We start from the raw sequence: 20,978 nt of genomic DNA, 5'->3' as shown, positions 1-20,978 counted from the left end.
TCTCCCCACGGTCTTAGCCAACACTCTCGCCTCAATATTACGGGGGTTAGATTTGCTCTGGATGTGGGACCTATCACTTTCCCTCCATCTTCAGTGGCCGTTCGAGCACAATAAATAGCGGTGGACTAAATGTCGCAAGAGATTGGAACTGCATCACTGGGTTACACAAGTATTGCTTGCTCTGGGCGACGGTGCAGTTCCTGCTGTGACAAAACAGGCGCTGTTACACAAGCTGGCAAAGCCAGCGAGCTGCCACCGCACTTGCCCGATCACAACGTGCGCCCTCCGCCAGCGTCTCGGCCCCTCGGCGAGCCCCCGAGATTTCTCAGCTCGGTCTCCGCGACTGACGCTTGAAACCACAGCCGGGCGCACGGCCCGGCTCGGCGGCGGGGGCCCTGTGGACGCCTCTTCGTCCGGGAAGATCGGCGGACAGTCGCGCTGGGGAGCGAGGAAGGCCCCTGGGATAAAAACGCTTGCAGGTAGTCAGTGTCATGAGAATTCAGAGTGGGTTAGAGACTCCACTAACATCATGAGTGACTGCGATCCTGGAAATGACAAGTCGCCTAGCGCTGCTGGTAAGAAGGAGACTGACTAATTGATATTTAGTTGTTACTGCTAGTGACCTGAAGCGCAGGCAATGTAACCAGGTAACAGTAAAGTATCTTAATCTTTAAGGAATTTATCCTGCTTTGTGGTTACATAAGGTATATACACTCAGAAGAGGGTCTGAGTTATAGGGAGAGGTTGGGCACGCTAGGACTTCTTGGAGGGGTGACCGTATAGAGATGTACAAAATCATAAGTGGCATACATTCAGTCCTTTCACAGGGCAAGGAAATCAGAAACTAGAGGCAAAGATTTAAGGTGAGAGGGTGAGACAGGTATAAAAATAACTTCTAAAAGATAACTGGACAAGGGCATGAATAGGAAATGTTTAGAGGGATGTGGATGACATGTGGTCATATGGAACTAGCTCAGATGTCCACTGAAGAGTTACAGAGTATGGGACCAGGACCTTTGTCCAACTTAGAGAATTATACGTTGTACTCCTGGGTCCCTCTGTTTGTACAGCACTCCCTGGCACCCCACTGTTCACTGTGAAAATCCTCCCAAGGTTTGACTGATTGAAGTACATTACCTTGCACTTATCTGAGTCAAATGCTATTTGCCACTCCTCAGTCCATTTGCCTGGCAGATCAAGATCTTGTCATTTTTTGAGAACCTTTTTCAATGTCTACGTTACTGACTAGTTTGGTGTCATCTGCTAAGTAGCCATTTTGTGCGCATTCTCAACAATGAGCTTAGCACTGATCCCTGTGGCACACCACTAGTCACAGCCCTCCAGTCCATAATGCAACCTTCAACCATCATCCTCTTCTTCCTATTGTCAAACCACTTAGTGACCTCTTGCTGGATTGCGTCAATCCAACCTTGCAGACTACTACAGAGAAAATTTACAAGGATGTTGCTGGGTCTAGAAGACCTGAGTTATAAGGAAAAAAATGAATAGGTTAGGACTTTATTCCTTGGAATGTAGAAGATTGAGGGGAGATTTGATAGAGATCTTCCCCTTTCTCAATGGAAAAAGCCTATCCACGTCAACTCTATCAATCCCCCTCATAATTTTAAACACCTCTATCAAGTCCCCCCCTCAACCTTCTACGCTCCAAAGAATAAAGACCTAACTTGTTCAACCTTTCTCTGTAACTTAGGAGATGAAACCCAGGCAACATTTTAGTAAACCTCCTCTGTACTCTCTCAATTTTATTAACATCTTTCCTATAATTCGGTGACCAGAACTGTACACAATACTCCAAATCTGACCTTACCAATGCCTTATACAATTTCAACATTACATCCCAACTCCTATACTCAATGCTCTGATTAATAAAGGCCAGCATACCAAAAGCTTTCTTCACCACTCTATCCACATGAGATTCCATCTTCAGGGAACTATGCACCATTATTCCTAGATCCCTCTGTTCTACAGCGTTCTTCAATGCCCTACCATTTACCATGTAAGTCCTATTTTGATTAGTCCTACCAAAATGTAGCACCTCACGTTTTTCAGCATTAAACTCCATCTGCCATCTTTCAGCCCACTCTTCTAACTGGCCTAAATCTGTCTGCAAGCTTTGAAAACCTACTTCATTATCCACAACGCCACCTATTTTAGTATCATTTGCATACTTACTAATCCAATTTACCACCCCATCATCCGGATCATTACTATTTACGACAAACAACATTGGACCCAGTACAGATCCCTGAGGCACACCGCTACATACCCTCCTCCAATCTGACACACAGTTATCCACCACTACTCTCTGGCATCTCCCGTCTAGCCACTGCTGAATCCATTTTACTACTTCGATATTAATGCCTAACGATTGAACCTTCCTAACTAACCTTCCGTGTGGAACCTTGTCAAAGGCCTTACTGAAGTCCACATAGACAACATCCACCGCTTTATCCTCGTCAACTTTCTAAGTAACCTCATCAAAAAATTCAGTAAGATTTGTCAAATATGACCTTCCACGCACAAATCCATGTTGACTGTTCCTAAACAGACCCTGTCTATCCAGATTATTATATATACCATCCCTAAGAATACTTTCCATCAATTTACCCACCACTGACGTCAAACTCACAGGCCGATAATCGCTAGGTTTACTCTTAGAATCCTTTTTAAACAATGGAACCACATGAGCAATACGCCAATCCTCCGGCACCACCCCCGTTTCTAATGACATTTGAAATATTTCTGTCAGTGCCCCTGCTATTTCCACACTAACTTTCCTCAAGGCCCCAGGGAATATCTTGTCTGGACCTGGAGACTTATCCACTTTTATATTCCTTAAAAACGCCAGTACTTCCTCTTCTTTAATCGTCATACTTTCCATAACTACCCTTCTTGTTTCCTTTACCTTACACAATCCAATATCCTTCTCCTCAGTGAATACCAAAGAAAAGAAATTGTTCAAAATCTTCCCCCATCTCTTTTTGCTCCACACATAGCTGTCCACACTGATTCTCTCAGGGACCAATTTTATCCCTCACTATCCTTTTGCTATTAACATAACTGTAGAAACCCTTTGGATTTATTTTCACCTTACTTGCCAAAGCAGCCACGTATCTTCTTTTTGCTTTTCTAATTTCTTTTTTAAGAATCTTTTTACATTCTTTATATTCCTCGAGCACCTCATTAACTCCAAGCTGCCTATATTTATTGAAGATCCCTCTCTTTTTCCGAACCAAGTTTCCAATATCCCTCAACAAATTTGCCCAAGTATTTCACAAAAAGTAAATTCATTATACAGCAAGATCTGAGGCAGTCAGGTTTGATGGCCATATGTGAATCACATCACTTACCACTTTGATTATTAGATGCTCCATCCCTCTTGCACATCTGTGCTTGATTCACATAATTCTGTTCATCTGTGTCATAGCTGAAGACCTTCTTCATCTTATGACACTTATTAAAGTTTAGGGGTAACGTGAGGGGGAACTTCTTTACTCAGAGAGTGGTAGCTGTGTGGAACAAGCTTCCAGCAGAAGTGGTTGAGACAGGTTCGATGTTGTCGTTTAAGGTTAAATTGGATAGATGTATGGACAGGAAAGGAATGAAGGGTTATGGGCTGAGTACAGGTCGGTGGGACTGGGTGAGAGTAAGAGTTTGGCACGGACTAGAAGGGTAGAGATGGCCTGTTTTCGTGCTGTGATTGTTATATGTTTATATGGTTATATACAAAATTGAGGGGTATAGATGAGGTAAATGCAAGCAGGTTTTCTCTACTGAGGTTGGGTGGAACTACAACCAGAGGTCATGGGTTAAGTGTGAAAGGTGAAAAGTTTAAGCGGAACATGAGGGGATACCTCTTCACTAGGGGGGTCATGAGAGTGTGGAATGAGCGGCCAGCGCAAGTGGTGTATGCAAGCTCGATTTCAACGTTTAAGGGAAGTTTGGTTAGGTACATGGATGGTAGGGGTATGGAGGGCAAGGGTGCAGGTGAGAAGGAAGCATAGACAACATTTAAAACATGAGAAGTAAACATAGCAGGCCATTCTGCCCCTTCTGCATGTCCTGTAAGATCATAGCTGCTTATCTACCTGGGCATGAATTTCTTGCACCGACCCCTTATACTTTGATCCTTTTAATATCCAAAAGTTTATCAACCTCGGCGACTAATCCTCCACAGCCCTCTTGGTTAAAAATTACAAAGACCCATTCCTTCTCATCTGAGAAAGAGTGGCTAACCCTACAGTTTGAGACTGTGACCCCCGGTTCTGGACATGCCAGTCAGTTCAATCCTCACCCTTGCACACGCTCCATCAGGCACCGTCAGAATTTGTGCCGTTTAGTGAGATCTTGCTGTTCAAAATGCTGGAGACTATGAGGCGAGTCTGGGTATTCTCTTTTTATAATATAAAACCCTGGTCTCAGGAATCAAATGGTGAACTATCGCTGTACACCCTGTACAACAGATGTATCCCTCACTAGGATCAGGAGGCCATACAGAAGGATAAGCACCCAAAGGGACCCTTCATCCATCTGAGTCCACGTTGACTATCTAAACACAATATTCCATATGCAGCTTCACCAGAGCTCTGAATAATTGTATTTATACATCTTTATTTTTCAATTTAAATTCCATTGGACTAAGCGCCAATGTCCCATTAGGCTTCTAAATTGCCTGTAAAATTTTAGTAAATCATTCATCATTGTCATCGTTATGTGCTGTGTTGTATGACATAGGTGATCATGGTCAAGAACAGCTTCTGCCATCCGATTCCTAAATGGACATTGAACCCTTGGACATTACCTCACTTTCTTTTTAATACATATAATGTTGCTGTTTTTTGCATGATTTTTAATCTATTCAATATACGTATACTGTATAAAGTATACTGAATAAGATTTAGTTATTACTTTTTTTCTTCTATATTATGTATTGCATTGAACTGCTGCTGCTAAGTTAACAAATTTCACGTCACATGCCGGTGATAATAATTCTGATTCTGATTGTTCTTAGCAAATTTTCCTACGGAGATTGTTGGCTATTGCCTTCTTCTGGGCAGTGTCTTCACAAGACGAGTGGCCCCAGCCATTATCAATACTCGTCAGAGATTGTCTGGCGGTGGTCGCATAACCAAGACGTGATATGCACTGGCTGCTCATACGACCGTCCACCACCTGCGTCCAGGGCTTCATGTGACCCTGATCGAGGGCTAAGCAGGTGCTACACTTTGCCCAAGGGGCACCTGCAGGCTGGTGGAGGGAAGGAGCACCTTACATCTCCTTTGGTAGAGATGTACCTCCACCCCGCCACCCAAATAAACAATTACATAAGGATAACCCAGTCCCTTTAAAAACAAATACCTTTTAATTTCTCACCATTTCAAAAATATTCTGCTTTTATATTTTGGATGATCTCTCATTTTTCTGCATTATATTTCCTCTTTTTTTTAACCAATTGTGATGAAGAGTCTTGGCCCAAAATATCAACTATTCATTTCCCTCCATAGATGCTGCCTGACCTGCTGAATTTCTCCAGCATTTTGTGTGTGTGTTGCTTTGGATTTCCAGCATCTGCAGTATAGTGAGGTGGTGTTCATGGATGTTCAGAAATACGTTGAGTAATTCCCAGCAGGTGATAAACACCCATGCACTGTCTACTAGTAGGGATCAAAGGTTAGAAGTGAGGCTAACTTGATACACCTCCAAAATCACTGGGTGCCAAGGCTAATTGGAACATTAATTTGTTACCCCAAAGAGATTGACAGTGGCAGTCCATTTCTCTTGGTTCCAGTGCAGTTGGCAAAGGGTGATTGTGTCTTCTCATTGTTTATTGTCTCGTTTACAGTGGCACTGGTGGAAAGCAATGCCAACCCTGTAGGCCTGCAGCTGGTCAGCTCCTACAAGACTAATCGGCTTGGAGACCCCCTTGACCTTGTAGTTCTGGCAGAACAAATCCAAAAGGTATGTACTTTCCCTGATAATGCAGAGTCCCTCTCTCATCCAGGCCTCTGGTTATTCTGCACGGATGATGTAAGTCATTCACAAGAGTAGAGTTTCAGGCAGGAACTGTGGCACTTAGTGGCAATGGCCCACTCAACTGTAGAGGGCATCATTGCCCAGGTGAACCCTATTGCCTGCTAAATGAACCCAATGGACCTTCAGCCAACCTTCATACAAGCACAGTTCTAGGCAATGTTGTGGAACAAAATGAAGAATGGGAGCCAAGCTGAGGAACACCTATAGCATTCCCTCTTATAGCCGTTAGTGAAATGATAGTAGATGGCTATTGAAACCTGACAGATCTATATTATTTCAATATTTCCTTCCTATATAGGCATCTAATTGTTCCATCAAGTCTATACCAGCTCAAAGAGCAGTCTCAGCCCCCCATTAATTTTTCCTGTAACTTATTCTCCTCACATTTCCACCAACTTCTCCCGGATTCTCCTATTAAACTGCACAAGGGCCAATTTACGGTGGCAAGTTAATCTACTGGAAACTAGAGCGTCCAAGTGAAACCTGTGCAATCACAGAGAAAATGTACACACTCCACAGAGACAGCACTGGGTCAGGATTGATCCTGCGTCTCTGGAGCTGGGAAGCAAGCAGCTCCACTGGCTGCGTCACTGTGCTGCGCTGAAGGACCTGATGTTAATGCAACACTTTGTAGTGCCCGATTCTACGATGTTTGTGCACAGAGTGCACCTCTTCTTGTCATTCAAAGGTACATTTACTGTCGGAGAAATGTATACAATATACATCCTGAAATGCTTTTTCTTCGCAAACATCCATGAGAACAGAGAAGTGCCCCAAAGAATAAACGACAGTCAAATGTAAGAACCCCAAAGTCCCCCCCTTCCCCAACTCCCCTCCCTCCTGTGTGTAAGCGGCAGGGAACAATAATCCCCCCCCCTTCCCCCCACCAGCAAAAAATAGCATCAGCACCCACCACCAAGCACTCAAGCGTGAGCAAAACAATAGCAAAGACACAGACTTGCATTTACCCCAAAGACTTTGAGTTTCACTCGGCATTTGACATACCGCAGATTCTCTCTCTCCCTAATAAGGGAGAAAGAGGTGTCTCCATTTTCCCAGCGAGCGGGGAGATGTAACAAGTAACTCTCTGGTTTCCGATGTTAAAAATCCGTTACATCACTTTTTTCGAGCTCTGTGCCTGAAAATCGCAAAGATCCCGGATCTTCAGGCCCACAGCAGTAGGTTTTCCGACTCCCCCAACGACACATGCGTCTCCTGCCGTGACACCGACCTTTGATCCAGCCGTCCCCAGAGTCCTGAGATCTTAGGCTTCCGAATTCAAGCTGGACTGTCAGGCCAAACCCTTGCCATGCCAAACAATGGCCAGTCCTGAAGCCCCGAGAGCGGGTCCCATTCCCGCAAAGAACCGTAGTCAGCGTGTAACTCCAGGTTGGGTCTTCAAAAGAACCCTGAAAGGGAAAAATAAAGATATTAAAGATGAAAATAGAGCTGTTTCCGAAGATGCAAGTAAAGGAGTCACCGTTTGCCGCCATCTTAACTTCGCTCCACCTCCCTGTAATTCAATTATAGATTCTTTCTCTGCTGTTGGAGATCACCTTCCTTCTGCTCAATCCACCCATTCCCTGAGGCTCTGATTCTAAAGTAACCATTCTCCTGTCCCTCACCCATTAAGACGTGCCAATTCACAGCTTGGGGCACCAGTGGTTGCTGATGCAAGCAGATTCAAAATACCCATGTGCGTCAAGTACAACCAGAGAGATTCCTTGATCTTCCACCTTAGTTTTTACCTGCACTGCATTTTCTCTGCAGCTGTTAAACTTTATTTTGCAGTGTTGTTGATTTACCTCAGTGCACTGTGATTTGATTTCTATAAATAGTATGTAAGACAAGCTTTCTTGCTGTATCACGGTAACAATAGTAAACCAATACTAATACCGCGCCCTGTAAGGAGCTTGTATGTTCTCTCCATGACCATGTGGTTTTCCCGAGTGCCCCGGTTTCCTCCCACAGTCCAAAGATGTACCAGTTGGTAGGTTAATTGGTAATTGGCTCGAAGGGCCAGAAGGAGCTACTCTTTGCCATGCCTCAATAAAATAAAATACAGAGTAGGGTTATTATAATCTGAGTGTTGTGGGGAATCACAAGTGAAAATATTGGATGGTTATACTTATGGATCAAGAGGCTGGTGTGTGTGGATAATTTGATGGAATTGGCCAAAGCATCAGGGTATATAATTAATCAGTGGTAGACCACTGAAGTATTACTGTCTTCATTATCACACAGTATTCCTCTGTTCTCTCTCATTGGCATTTCCACCTTTATCTTTCCATTCTCCCCTCCCAGTCACCTTATTCAAATTTGCCTGCATTTTTGAAGGGTGCTCTGGCTCCTGTGTGTAGGACTCCAGCAGTTTCAATGACAGAAGTCAGGTATGTTCTGCAAACATCAATCAGATGGGAGCAGTTAAGAGTTTGGCAATCTTTTTTCAATATGGAAAGAGTTTATTTGGCGCATCAAGCCAGCTCCCTGTAAGACTATCTGGTCAATCCTATCCACCAGCTCTTTGCCTGGAGCCCCATAAGTTTTTCTCCCTCTAGCATGCTCCTAAACTTCAGGAATAGGAAACCAGAGTCCTCATCAGAGGATCAGAGGTGAAGAGGGTCAGCAACGTTAAAGTCCTCAGTATTATTTCCAAGGACCCAACCTGTGCCCAGCATGTGAGTGCAATTACAGCAGTGCCTCTACTTTCTTAGGAGTGTGCAAAGATTTAGCATGACATCTAAAACTTTGACAAACTTCTATAGATGTGTAGTGGAGAGTATATTGACTGGATACATCATAGCCTGGTATGGAAACACTAATTCCCTTGAACAGAAAATCCTACAAAGAGTATTGGATATAACCCAGACCATCACAGGTAAAGTCACTATTGAGCATACCTACACAAAACGCTGTTGCAGGAAAGCAGCATCCATCATCAGGGACCCTCCATCACCCAGGACGTGCTCTGTTCATGCTGCTACCATCGGGCTCTTAACCAAAGGGGATAATTTCACTCAACTTCACTTGTCCATCATTGAACCAATCCCACAACCTTCCGGCTCACTTTCAAGACCTCTTTATTTCACGTTCTCGCTATTTATTGCTTACTTATTTGTTGTTACTATTTCTTTCTTTTTGTATTTGCGCAGTTTGTTGTCTTTTGCACAGCGGTTGAATGCCCAAGTTGGTGCGGTCTTTCATTACAAAGAAAGAAACATAGAAAACCTACAGCACAATACAGGCCCTTCAGCCCACAATGCTGTCCCAAACACGTACTTACTTACATTGTTTCTGTTATGGTTATTATTCTATGGAATTATTGAGTATGCCCACAGGAAATGAATCTCAGGGTTGTATTTGACATATATGTACCTCGATAATAAGTTTACTTGAACTTTGAAAACAACGGGTATTCACACGGCCAGTAACCTGAAAATGCATGGAATATGATTAGTAAGTCTGCACATACACAATAATTAGTGGAGCTGTAGTAATGAACAAGAGAATTTAAGGATAACATTGCACATTAGTGAGTTGAAATATTGGATGGAATTTAATCCAGATGGGTGTGAGGTAATCCACTTTGAGAGGTCAAATTCTGACGGGATGTACTGTATAAAGTAAACACAGGGACCTTAGAAAGTGCTGATGTACAGAGAGACCTTGTGATCCATGTCCATAGTTTTCTGAATGTGATGATACAGCTGGGTAGTGGAGTGAAAAGATTACTTAGTTTGCTTATGTAGGCATACATGGGATAGGTCACCAGAATCTTTTATCCCAGGAAGGGGAAGTTTAGGACGAGGAGGACAGGTTTAACGTGAGAGGAGAAATTTAAAGGAGATCCGAAGGGCAAGTCTTTCACACAATATTTGGAGCAAGCTGACTGAAGAGACAGTGGAGGCAGATGCAATGACGATGTTTAAATGGCAATTGAATTGGTACTTGTTGGAGGGGTAAGTGCCTAAAGCAGACAAGTGGGATTAACAGAGATGGGCAGATTGGTCAGTATGGATGCAGTGGAGAGAATGGAAGGGACAGCTGGGGAAGAGTGGGGAGTCCGCTGAAAGATTTAAAGTGGGAAGGGGTAGATAACAGGTGGGTCTCTAGTGGGGTAAAGCTCATAGCTGGTTAGTTTGGGACAAAAGTAAGAAGTGGATGATTGATACCAGAGGACACAAGAGCAGAATTGAGCTATTGGCCCGTCGCGTTTGCTCCGCCATTTCATCATGGCTGATCCATTTTTCCTCTCAACCCCAATTCCAGCCTGGAGCGGGGCATTCACTTGGTTTGTTGGGATTGTGTGGGATAAACACTTGGTTGGTACAGGTGCTGTGGGGCAAACAGCTGGTGCTGTGGGAGAAGTGGCTTGTCGGTGGTGGCTGGACTGGGAAGTGGCAGTGATTGGGGAAGGCTGGTTGGTGTGGTGGGAAGTGGGGCAGAGAGCTGGTTGGTGTGATGGGAAGTGGGGCAGAGAGCTGGTTGGTGTGATGGGAAGTGGGGCAGAGTGCTGGTTGGTGTGATGGGAATTGGGGCAGAGAGCTGGTTGGTGTGATGGGAAGTGGGGCAGAGTGCTGGTTGGTGTGATGGGAATTGGGGCAGAGAGCTGGTTGGTGTGATGGGAAGTGGGGCAGAGTGCTGGTTGGTGTGATGGGAAGTGGGGCAGAGTGCTGGTTGGTGTGATGGGAATTGGGGCAGAGAGCTGGTTGGTAGGAAATAAACTGGGGTAGATAGCGGTTTAGTATGGGGTAAACTGCAGCAGCTGCCAGTTTGGTTGGGTGGGGCAGAGGTGGAGGACAGAAACTGGTTGATAAGAGATGAAGTGAGCTAGACAACTTGTTGGCATGGAGTGTGTAGTGTAGTAAACTGGCTGGCTGAGAATGAATCTGCTCATTGACAAGCTGCTGAAGGCTTAGAAGGAGTAGCATATGTTTGTTGCATTCAGGAGGGTTTGTTGATACAGAGTACATAGATAAACCAACTGGGGAGGGATGGAGTGGGATAAACTGTTGAATGGTTAGAGTTGGAATAATAAATGGGTTGTGGTGGGTGGCCACGTGGTACAAGTTGAAGTAAATAGTTTGGTTCATGTGTATCATAGGCAGAATGGGAGCAAATTTTTGTGGGTGGAGATGGGCAGATGGCTGTTTGGCATATCTTGGAGCAGGCCTGGGTGTGGAAACTGTCCTGGGGAGATGGTTGATTGGGGTGAGTTGGAGTGATGCAGGCAGCCTGTTCAGTACGATTCTGTTTAGTGAGGCAGACACTTGGTTTCTTCGAACTGGACCGGGGGAGACAGCTGGTTGCCAATGGGAGGAATCCAAGCATCTTGCCAGGAAAAGCAGTAAAAGTTCTCTTTGGCCAAAAACCTGCTGAGAGAACAATTGGGAAATTGCGATTTGCCCTCAAGCTACTGATGGACCATGAAAATAGAAACACTATCTCAGCCCCTTGGTTTCTTGTGGTTTTCAAGATCTAAGTTCTAAATAAAAAGGTCTAAGTACATTTCCGTTGGAAGTGAGGAGAGTGCATCTGTCTGGCTGGGCGGATGCTGAACTGAAACGTCCTCTTAACGAGAAGTGAAACTTTTTTATTTACAATTACAATGTGTGAATCAGGTCTGACAGTTGGGTAAAAAATCGGAATTAAAATATTTTCTTTCTTATGTTCAGGATGTTGCTAAGTGCAACACTTTACATATGAAGTGAGTTGGTAGATGCGTCGGACAATCTGTGTCCCATACCAGCAAGTTAGATATGAAGATTTCCATTTATGTAACCTCAGGATGATGTTGCAAAGGACTTCACATTAAATTGACCACATTTGTTGTGGAACATGTTCAAGTCTTTGACAGAATTCTGAATGTTAAAGCTGCAAAGATCATTTAAGGAAGTTATGGTTAGCATCTCACTTACAGTCGAGTGCCAGTGGAAATATTCTTTCTCTGTAACCCAAACCTCAAACTAGATCAGAGATTCAAGGCCTGGAGAACAGCTATCAGTCCCACACATAAAAGTTGCTGGTGAACGCAGCAGGCCAGGCAGCATCTCAAGGAAGAGGTACGGTCGATGTTTCAGACCGAGGCCCTTTGTCAGGACTAACTGAAAGAAGAGCTAGTAAGAGATTTGAAAGTGGGAGGAAGAGGGGGAGATCTGAAATGATAGGAGAAGACAGGAGGGGGAGGGATGGAGCCAAGAGCTGGACAGGTGATTGGCAAAAGGGATATGAGAGGATCATGGGACAAAAGGGGGAGGGGAGGAAAACCCAAAGGATGGGCAAGGGGTATAGTGAGGGGGACAGAGGGAGAAAAAGGAGAGAGAGAAAAAGAATGTGTGTATATAAATAAATAACAGATGGGGTACAAGGAGGAGGTGGGGCATTAGCAGAAGTTTGAGAAGTCAATGTTCATGCCATCAAGTTGGAGGCTACCCAGACGGCATATAAAGTGTTGTTCCTCCAACCTGAGTGTGGCTTCATCTTTACAGTAGAGGAGGCCGTGGATAGACATATCAGAATGGGAATGGGACGTGGAATTAAAATGTGTGGCCACTGGGAGATCCTGCTTTCTCTGGCGGACAGAGCGTAGGTGTTCAGCGAAACGATCTCCCCCTGGATCTCCTCCTCCCCCTCCCACTTTCAAATCTCTTACTAGCTCTTCCTTCAGTTGTCCTGACGAAGGGTCTCAGCCCGAAACGTCGACTGTACCTCTTCCTAGAGATGCTGCCTGGCCTGCTGGTTTCTATTGCCCATGGTGGGTTAGACTGTAAAAGACATGTTGAGGTGAGTTTAACAGGTGTCATTCGTTCATTAGCATAGCTAACGTTATTTAAACTAGCTGGCTAGCTGCTAAGGAGCTACTCTATTGCAGACATCCCAGCTCTCCCGCAAGTTCCAGGAGTCTCCTGCAAATTGATGGTGCTACCTCCCTGAAATGAGTTTTTGCAGGGTGGGATGTCTGCTATTCCTAGTGGGATGGCGGGAGGATGGAGTGAGTGCAGATGTGCATGAAATGGGGGAGATGCGTTTGAGAGCAGAGTTGATGGTGGAGGAAGGGAAGCCCCTTCCTTTAAAAAAGGAGGACATCTATCAGTCCCATTTTTTTTTGGAGAAGATCGATAGTTAACACAAGAGATTCAGCAGATGCTGGAAATCTTGAAGAACACACACAAAATACTGGAGGAACTGATGAATCTTTTATTTTGTGAACGTGACTGGGGATTTATTGGCCAGGGAATACAGTAGTGGATTGTCTTCTTAAAGCACTGAGTGTTGACATCACTAAGTCAAGGGCCCTCTAAATCAATCTCATCACATCTGAATGTTTCTGATATTTTTGAAAAACACAAATAATCACAGGCTATACATGTAAACACCATATAGACAGTAGCCAGGGTCAGGATTGAATCCCTCAGGTCATTTTGTGAGGCAGCAGCTTTACCAGCTGAACTACCACCAGTTTGTAACATTTCAGTTCTTGCACTGATTCAAATAAATTAATTCAAGGCAACTGAGGGACTGAAACTAGGATTGTTTGGTTGGACCTGATACTTGAATGGCTGCCGTCCATTCAGTTCCACACATTATAAAAAAGCAGCTGAGAGCTAATCTAACCATCCAGTCCATGAAAGCAGATGCTGTCTGTAACACAAAAAATGTCCACCTTAGCATTGGCCATGCCTCTAGCCAAGCTGCGAGTTGTGCTAGCAGGATTACAACAGCAGGAGTAAACCAGGCCCAAGAACGGAAGAAGATGGCACCAGCAAACAATGTGACCAAAGGCAACGTCCTTCAGACAGTTCATGAAACTGCTTCTTTTACTACTACTTCTTTCAAATATGATTCTGCTACAAACGAGAAAATGTGCAGATGCTGGAAATCCGAGCAACACACACAAAATGCTGGAGGAGCTCAGCAGGCCAGGCAGCATCTATGGAAAAGAGTACAGTCGACGTTTTGGGCCGAGACCCTTTGGTAGGACTGAGGGACAAAAAGCCGAGGAGTAGATTTAAAAGGTGGGGAGGGGAGAGAGAAACACAGGATGATAGGTGAAACTTGGAGGGGGAGGGATGAAATAAAGAGCTGGGAAGTTGATTGGTGAAAGAGACAGAAGGCCAGGGAAGAAAGTAAAAGGAGTGAGGAGCACCAGAGGGAGGAGATGGGTGGGCAAGGAGATTAGGTGAGAGAGGGGAAAGGGGATGGGAAATTGTGAAGGAGAGGGGTGGGGGGCATTACTGGAAATTTGAGAAATCGATGTTCATGCCATCAGGTTGGAGGCTATCCAAATAAGGTGTAACATATCTGAATGGGAATGGGAAGTGGAATTAAAATGGGTGGCTATGGCTGTCACGATGAGGCCAGACTGGGGTTGGAGGAACAATACCTTGTATTCTGTAAGACCTCCAAACGAATGCGTGGGTTTCCTCCGGGTGCTCCGGTTTCCTCCCACAGTCCAAAGATATACCGGTTAGTAGGTTAATTGTAAATTGTCCTGTGGTTTGGCTATTAAGTTGGTGGGTTGCTGGCAGCTCATCTCAAAGGGCCAGCCGGACCTATTCTGCATGGTATCTATAAATAAATAAAAAACAAACACATTGGGAACAGAAGCAGATAAGAGGGTTGGTACGTTGTGGCAAGTTGCTTACTCCTGACTTACCAAAGCTTTTCCATCATCTACAAGACACAAGTGAATTGAAATGCTCTCCACTTGCCCGGATGAATGGAGATCCAGCAACACTCAAGAACCCCAACACTGTCCAGGAGAACGCAGTCCACTTCACCGGCATCCCTTCCATCACTTCAGACATCCATTGCACGTGCACAGTTACTGTCTGTAACTGTGTGCTGTCCATAAAGTGCACTGCAGTTCTTCCTCCATTGGTATCTCCCAAATGTGTGACATCTATCACCAAGAACATCTGCAATGAATGGAAGGATATGGACCATGTGGAAGCAAAAGGGATTAGTTCAATTTGGCACTCCTGGAACTTCCTACCAACCGCTTTGTGATAGTAAATTCACCAGAAGCACCACAGTGGTTAAAGGAATAGTTCACCCACTCCCTTCTGAAGGGCCATCAGTGCTTGTCTGACCAGTGATCCTACATTCAAAATAGTGAATAAATTTAAAATGAACTTCCCCACTTGGCAGTAGTTTCCCTATTGACTCATCGGGGGAATGGTAGCAGTATTTTTTATATGTGTTTACTGTTAGACATGTTTGAAACCAAGAAGGGAATTTACTGATACTTCCAGTGCACAGCTAAATCTTTCACTTCATAAGCTTTAAAATTACATAAAAGCTGAAGCTGGTGGATGGGGTGATACATGGAAATGCTTCCTTGGACAATCTGGAAATGTCTTCCCATAAAATTCCTGAGGGCAACTGAAAGTTTAGGCGAGAGAATGGGGGATATGGGACTGAAGACGTAAGGTGAAGTTGGGTTTCGGATTCACATGTTGTACGGTCTTCTGATCTGACTGACAGATCAGTAGTGAACATGGGCCAACTGACAGAGCTACTGACCCACAGCTGCAGTGTCACGGGCCGAATCCTAATCTCTGTTTCTTCTCCTGATCTCTGGGTTCCATCCCACATTACAAACAAATGAGGGCTGGTAAGTTAACTGGGTGGTTTAAATTGCATCTGGTGTGTGGATAAGTGGTAGAATGTATGGAGAGTTGATGGGAACATGGAGAGAATAACAAACTGGGATCGGCATAGCCTGGGATCTCAGTAGCCACCCTGAATTTGGTAGGCCACAAGGTCGGTTTCCATGCTGTTTAAATTCTGTGAAGCCCTGAAGTCTCGCCTACTTTGTGATTTTCGCTTCACTAAATTTGAAATTTCTTTTATTCCAGGCAGATGATTTCGTCCGTGCCAACGCTACTAATAAACTGACCATGATAGCCGAGCAAATCCAATATCTCCAAGACAAAGCTCGAAAGGTACAAACAAGAGATAATCTGCAGATGCTGGAAATCCGGGCAGCATCTATGGAAAACAGTACAGTCAACATTTTGGCCCGAGATCCTTCGGCAGGACTGGAGGGAAAAAAGGAGTAGATTTAAAAAAGGTGGGGGTGGGGAGGCGAGGGTAAAACTCTGGGTGATAGGCCATCCATTTTAATTCCACTTCCTCTTCCTATTCCAATATGCAATCCATGGCCTCCTCTACTGTCGTGATGACGCCATGCTCAGGTTGGAGGAACAACACCTTGTATCCTGTCTGGGTAGCTTCCGACCTGATAGCATGAATATCGATTTCTTGAAATTCCGGTAATGGGTCCCCTGCCCTCTCCTTCACTAGTTCCCATTCCCTTTTCCCTCTCTCACCTTATCTCCTTGCCTGCCTATCACTCCCTCTGGTGTTCCTCCCCCTTTTCTTTCTTCCATGGCCTTCTGTCCTCTCCTCTTAGATTCCCCATTCTCCAGTCCTGTATCTCTTTCACCAATCAACTTCCCAGGTATTTACTTCACCCTCCCCCCCCCCCCCCAGTTTCATTTCACCTATCACCTTGTGTTTCTCTCTCCCCTTCCCCACCTTTAAAATCTACTCCTCGTCTTTTTTTCTCCAGTCCTGCTGAAGGGTCTCAGCCTGAAACGTTGACCGTACTTTTTTCCCATAGATGCTGCCTGGCCTGCTGAGTTCCTCCAGCAGTTTGTGTGTGTCGAAAGGTACAAGCAGCCTTAAAGTTATGCAATACCTTTGCACTGCTTCCTCATTGTTTTGGACTCACCCTAGTTTTCCATGGCCACAGATTTGCTCTGAAAAACACAGATAGCTGATCTGGTTGACAGTTTGTGGTTGTCAAAGCTCCTTTCCAGCTTTGCAAACCTCCAAATTGAGAGAATGTCACTGAGATCTGCTAACGTAGCTGCTTCTGCTTTGGAAGTTCCTGTTTACTTACAATTCCTTTGTCCACCTGTGAAGAAAATTCAGCCTGCGTACCTTGCAGAGTGGAATTTAGATCATTGCGATTAAATATGGCTTTGAATTTCGAACTAGGAACCTTCCTGATTTCAGCGCAAGTTCCACAAATACTGGGTTCAGGGCAAAGAATAGGTTGGGTTCTCAGGCTGTCTATGACCAGAATAGAATCAGGATAGGAGTGGCACGGTGGTATAGATCGTAGAACTGCCTCACAACTCCAGTGACCTGGGTTAAATCCTGACCTCTGGTTTTGTTTGTGTGGAGTTTGCGTATTATCCCTGTAATCATGTGAGTTTCCCACCAGTATTCCAATTTCACCCCACATCCTAAAGGCATACCACTGATCTCGGGGTGGAGGGGGTGGGTGTAAATGAGGTACAGGAATGCAGGGGGAATAGGTTACATAGAAACATAGTTGGCAAATGGGATTGCACTGTGACCCAGCATAGATTCAATGGCTTGAATGGCCTCTTTCTACAACAAAATAAATATAGAAATATCAGGGAGTTATTGAGCACAGAAACAGGCCTATCGTGTCCACGCTTCCTGTGTACCTATCTACATTAGATCCATCTATAGCAGGAGTTCCCAGCCTAGGGTCCACAGACCCCTTGCGTAATGGTATTGATCCATGGCATAAAAAAGGTTGGGAACCCCTGAAATATAGTATTCTATGCCTTGGTGATTCAAATAGATGCTTGTTAAATGCAGAGAGTATCTGCCTCCACCACCTCTTCAGGCAGTGTGCTCTAGACTTTGTGAAAAATTTCCTCCTCAGATCCCCTTTAAAGCCTCCTATCTCGCACCTTCAACCCATTCTGTCTTGTCGTAGCCACCCCCTAATATGGGAAAAACATCCTTTCGTAAGTTTACATCCCTCTATCAGGTCACACCCTCGGCTTCCTCCATTCCTTAAGTGTCTTCTATGTGAGTCAGAGGCATTTTGTGTTCCTTCTCCATCAATGGTGGTTGTATTAGACACCTGGAATCTGAAATTCATCATTGTTACTTGCTTTTGAAAAGTAGCTGCAAACCGAATTATTTGATTGAGCATGTAGCCTGCTCCCTGGTTACATAAAAGCTGTGAACTTTATCTCCAGCGGCAGTTTTAGAGACCTACTTTCGTGTGGTTGTTAGCTTTTCCTGCAGTCGTTGCCTTGTGCTCTGATCACATGACAGGAAATGGGCCACTTAAGAGCATCCTTTTCTAGATTGCAATCATTGTCGAGATGTCAGGCACCCTGCGGCTCTTAACAGATCCTAAAATCTGAAGAGTGAAATGCTTTCTGTTTGGTGGTCAAAGTGGGTTAAACATCAATTTACCTTAAATGTTTAACTTCCTCCACCATCTGTGCTACAGTGTATGTACAGTGCAACAGTGACATAAAGATTCACCCAGCAATTTTCATTACTTGGGAAAGTCTGGTCCATTGACCATAACATGGCCATCTTAAAGCCCCTTTCAATGTGGATGCTATCCTGATTTGCTGCATTTTCACTGGATAATGACCCATTCTAAAGGAACTTTGCAGTACCTTTATCACTGACTCTACAACAGATCAAAGGAGTAGCTTATCACCAGCTGCTCATAGACAATGATGGCAGCCACTACCTTCAACTCGAGAGAATTGAATTTAAAACACTGAGGTTTAAGCCAAAATCTACACAGCTTGCTCAACTCCTGCTTCAGTGGGTTATGAGTGACTTCAAAACTCAAGTAAGTTACTTAATTTGCATCTCTGAAAATTGTATCTGCTTTGTGTCAGTATGTGTTTGACTGTTGAATTCATCTGGCAGAAGGGGAATAATAAGAATTAAAAGCTTTGAAAACTGGCACACTCAATTTTACACAAATTACAATTCAGTCAATATTTAAAGTAGAAAAAGTGCTGTCCATTTAGAGTCCAACTCCATTATTGTCAATCATACAGCTCAGAAAGAGGCCTTTCAGTCCACTATGTCTATGCTAGCCACCAAATACCAATCTGTCAATATTGTGCTTTTTTTAATTCAGTCCTGTGTCCTTTCCTCATCTGTACGTTGCTGGATCTTTTTGCTCAGGTTCTGGAAGAGGCCAGGAAAGATGCCGATCTCCATCACATTGCCTGTAACATTGTGAAGAAGCCTGGAACAGTTTATTTCATGTACAGACGTGAGTCTGGACAGCGATATTTCTCCATCCTTTCTCCAAAGGTTAGCAAGTTTAGATATTTAAGGATCCTCAGAGAATGAAAGGCAGCTATATTTAACTACTTCACAGTGGTGCTACCATTGTGATGTGGTTGAGAAAAAGGTCAGGGACTTAATTCGGCCACCGAGGGGCAAACTCTGAGAAGTTTCATCATGAATCGGCCAGCAGCACCGTTACCTCTGCATTAGACCCCACTCTAGAGCCATAAGTAATAATCCACCCTGCCATTTAGAGCTGGATTTAGGGATCGAAACACTGTCTTTCAGTTGTTAAGCTGAATCTCAGCTTGTCCTCTCTGGTGGGTATAAGATGTTCCATGTAAAATGGAATGGATTTACATTTAGGGGTAAAATATTACATGGTGAAGAGCAGGTTCTGCTCTGTTTAGTTCTGGACAATATTTGTGCCTCAGCCAACATTGCCATGACTAACATTCCATCAATATCTCAGCTATATGGAATGTGCTGTATGCAATTGGCTCCCTGTTTCCAAAGTTATTCACAAGTTTTTCATAAAGCTCCCAAATCTATGCATGTAAGCTATTTATGTATTTATATTGATTGTTTTTCTTGTGTTCTTTATCTTCTTGGTTTTTTTGTGCTGCATCAGATCTAGCGTAACAATTATTTCATTCTCCTTTACAGTCGTGTACTGGAAATGACATTAAACAATCTTGAATCTTAGTTATACACCAAAGTATACAATTGTCCACGAGGTACTTCAGCATGTCTTGGGGTGTTGAACTCTATGTTGGCCTATTATTGTAAACCTATTATTTCTGGCTGTTCATTACAGGAGTGGGGGCCAAGCTGCCCACATGAGTTCCTCGGGGCCTACAAGTTGCAACATGACCAGTCGTGGACAGAATACAAAGATATCAACAAAAGAGATGCAGAAATTGGTCTTATTGACAAGTTGTTGACTCAACACCCGACCCAGGCAGAGCTCGTGGCAGAAATTACAGGGACTAACCCACTGATGAACTAATGCCTCCCATCAAGAACAGTCTTGAATATTCAACGGGTCCTGACAAAGACCTTTGGTTAAGAAATACCATGCTTTCTCGCCACTTTTTTGAAATGTTTCTTTCATGTTCTGGTTTTCACACACTACCTTAGAGCCAAGAAATGGCTGTCCGTGACTTGTTCATCTGTCATTTCTTTAGTGCAAATAGCATTCTCTAAATTAATTATAGATCACATAAAATAGCACAAGACAAAATAACAAAAGAACATAATTCAGTAATCATTAACAGCTAACATCAGGCCATAAATAAAACATTTCCTTAACCAGTAGCCTCTTATCAGCACTCATATTTGAAATCAGCATATAATCTCATTTTCCTGGATAGACTCAAAGAATGAGATTAAGTGATTCTCAAGATACCATATTTAGTGGCAATATTCCAATTTGTGACTGAATTCATGAATTTCTTATGTGTAAGGTGGTAACTGGAATTATTTACAATTGGAAATGGACTTTAGTGATTCATAATTTGCTTTCTTTAGTCCCTTACTGGGACAGTATCAGGCCATTTGCACTTTCAAGCCCATTCTACAATGGCTAACATACAATTTGGCTCGACAAGTCTGTCTTTGTTTCACAGGTTTTAACATCTTTGATGAATAAAAATTGATTTTTCCTCAATTTTGATTTGGAAAATAAAATTTCTGTTGAAGGAAGTGTTCTCCACTTAAATCGTTAGTATTTCAGACTAGTGTTTTCCTATTTTCTTTCAAATCAAAGTTATCCCTCTTTCCCTGTTGTTGCTTATAATGGCCACACTGTGTGGGTTTCACCT

At 43.8% G+C, this 20,978-nt stretch overlaps 1 protein-coding gene across 1 annotated transcript; it reads left to right on the top strand.

Moving 5' to 3' along the window:
- The first annotated feature begins 442 nt into the window (after window positions 1–442).
- On the top strand, window positions 443–20,824 carry c27h1orf50 (chromosome 27 C1orf50 homolog). Its single transcript, XM_072244732.1, has 5 exons — window positions 443–575; window positions 5,864–5,979; window positions 15,915–16,001; window positions 19,048–19,179; window positions 19,973–20,824. The coding sequence occupies exons 1-5, from the start codon at window positions 530–532 to the stop codon at window positions 20,162–20,164; spliced, it is 573 nt and encodes a 190-aa protein (XP_072100833.1). The 5' UTR covers window positions 443–529; the 3' UTR covers window positions 20,165–20,824.
- Window positions 20,825–20,978: the final 154 nt, after the last annotated feature.

This window comes from Mobula birostris, chromosome 27 (assembly GCF_030028105.1).
Source record: "Mobula birostris isolate sMobBir1 chromosome 27, sMobBir1.hap1, whole genome shotgun sequence".
NCBI classification, from domain to species: Eukaryota; Metazoa; Chordata; class Chondrichthyes; order Myliobatiformes; family Myliobatidae; genus Mobula; species Mobula birostris.
Note: the sequence above shows the minus strand (reverse complement) of the source record. Positions and strands in the feature narration are given on the sequence as shown.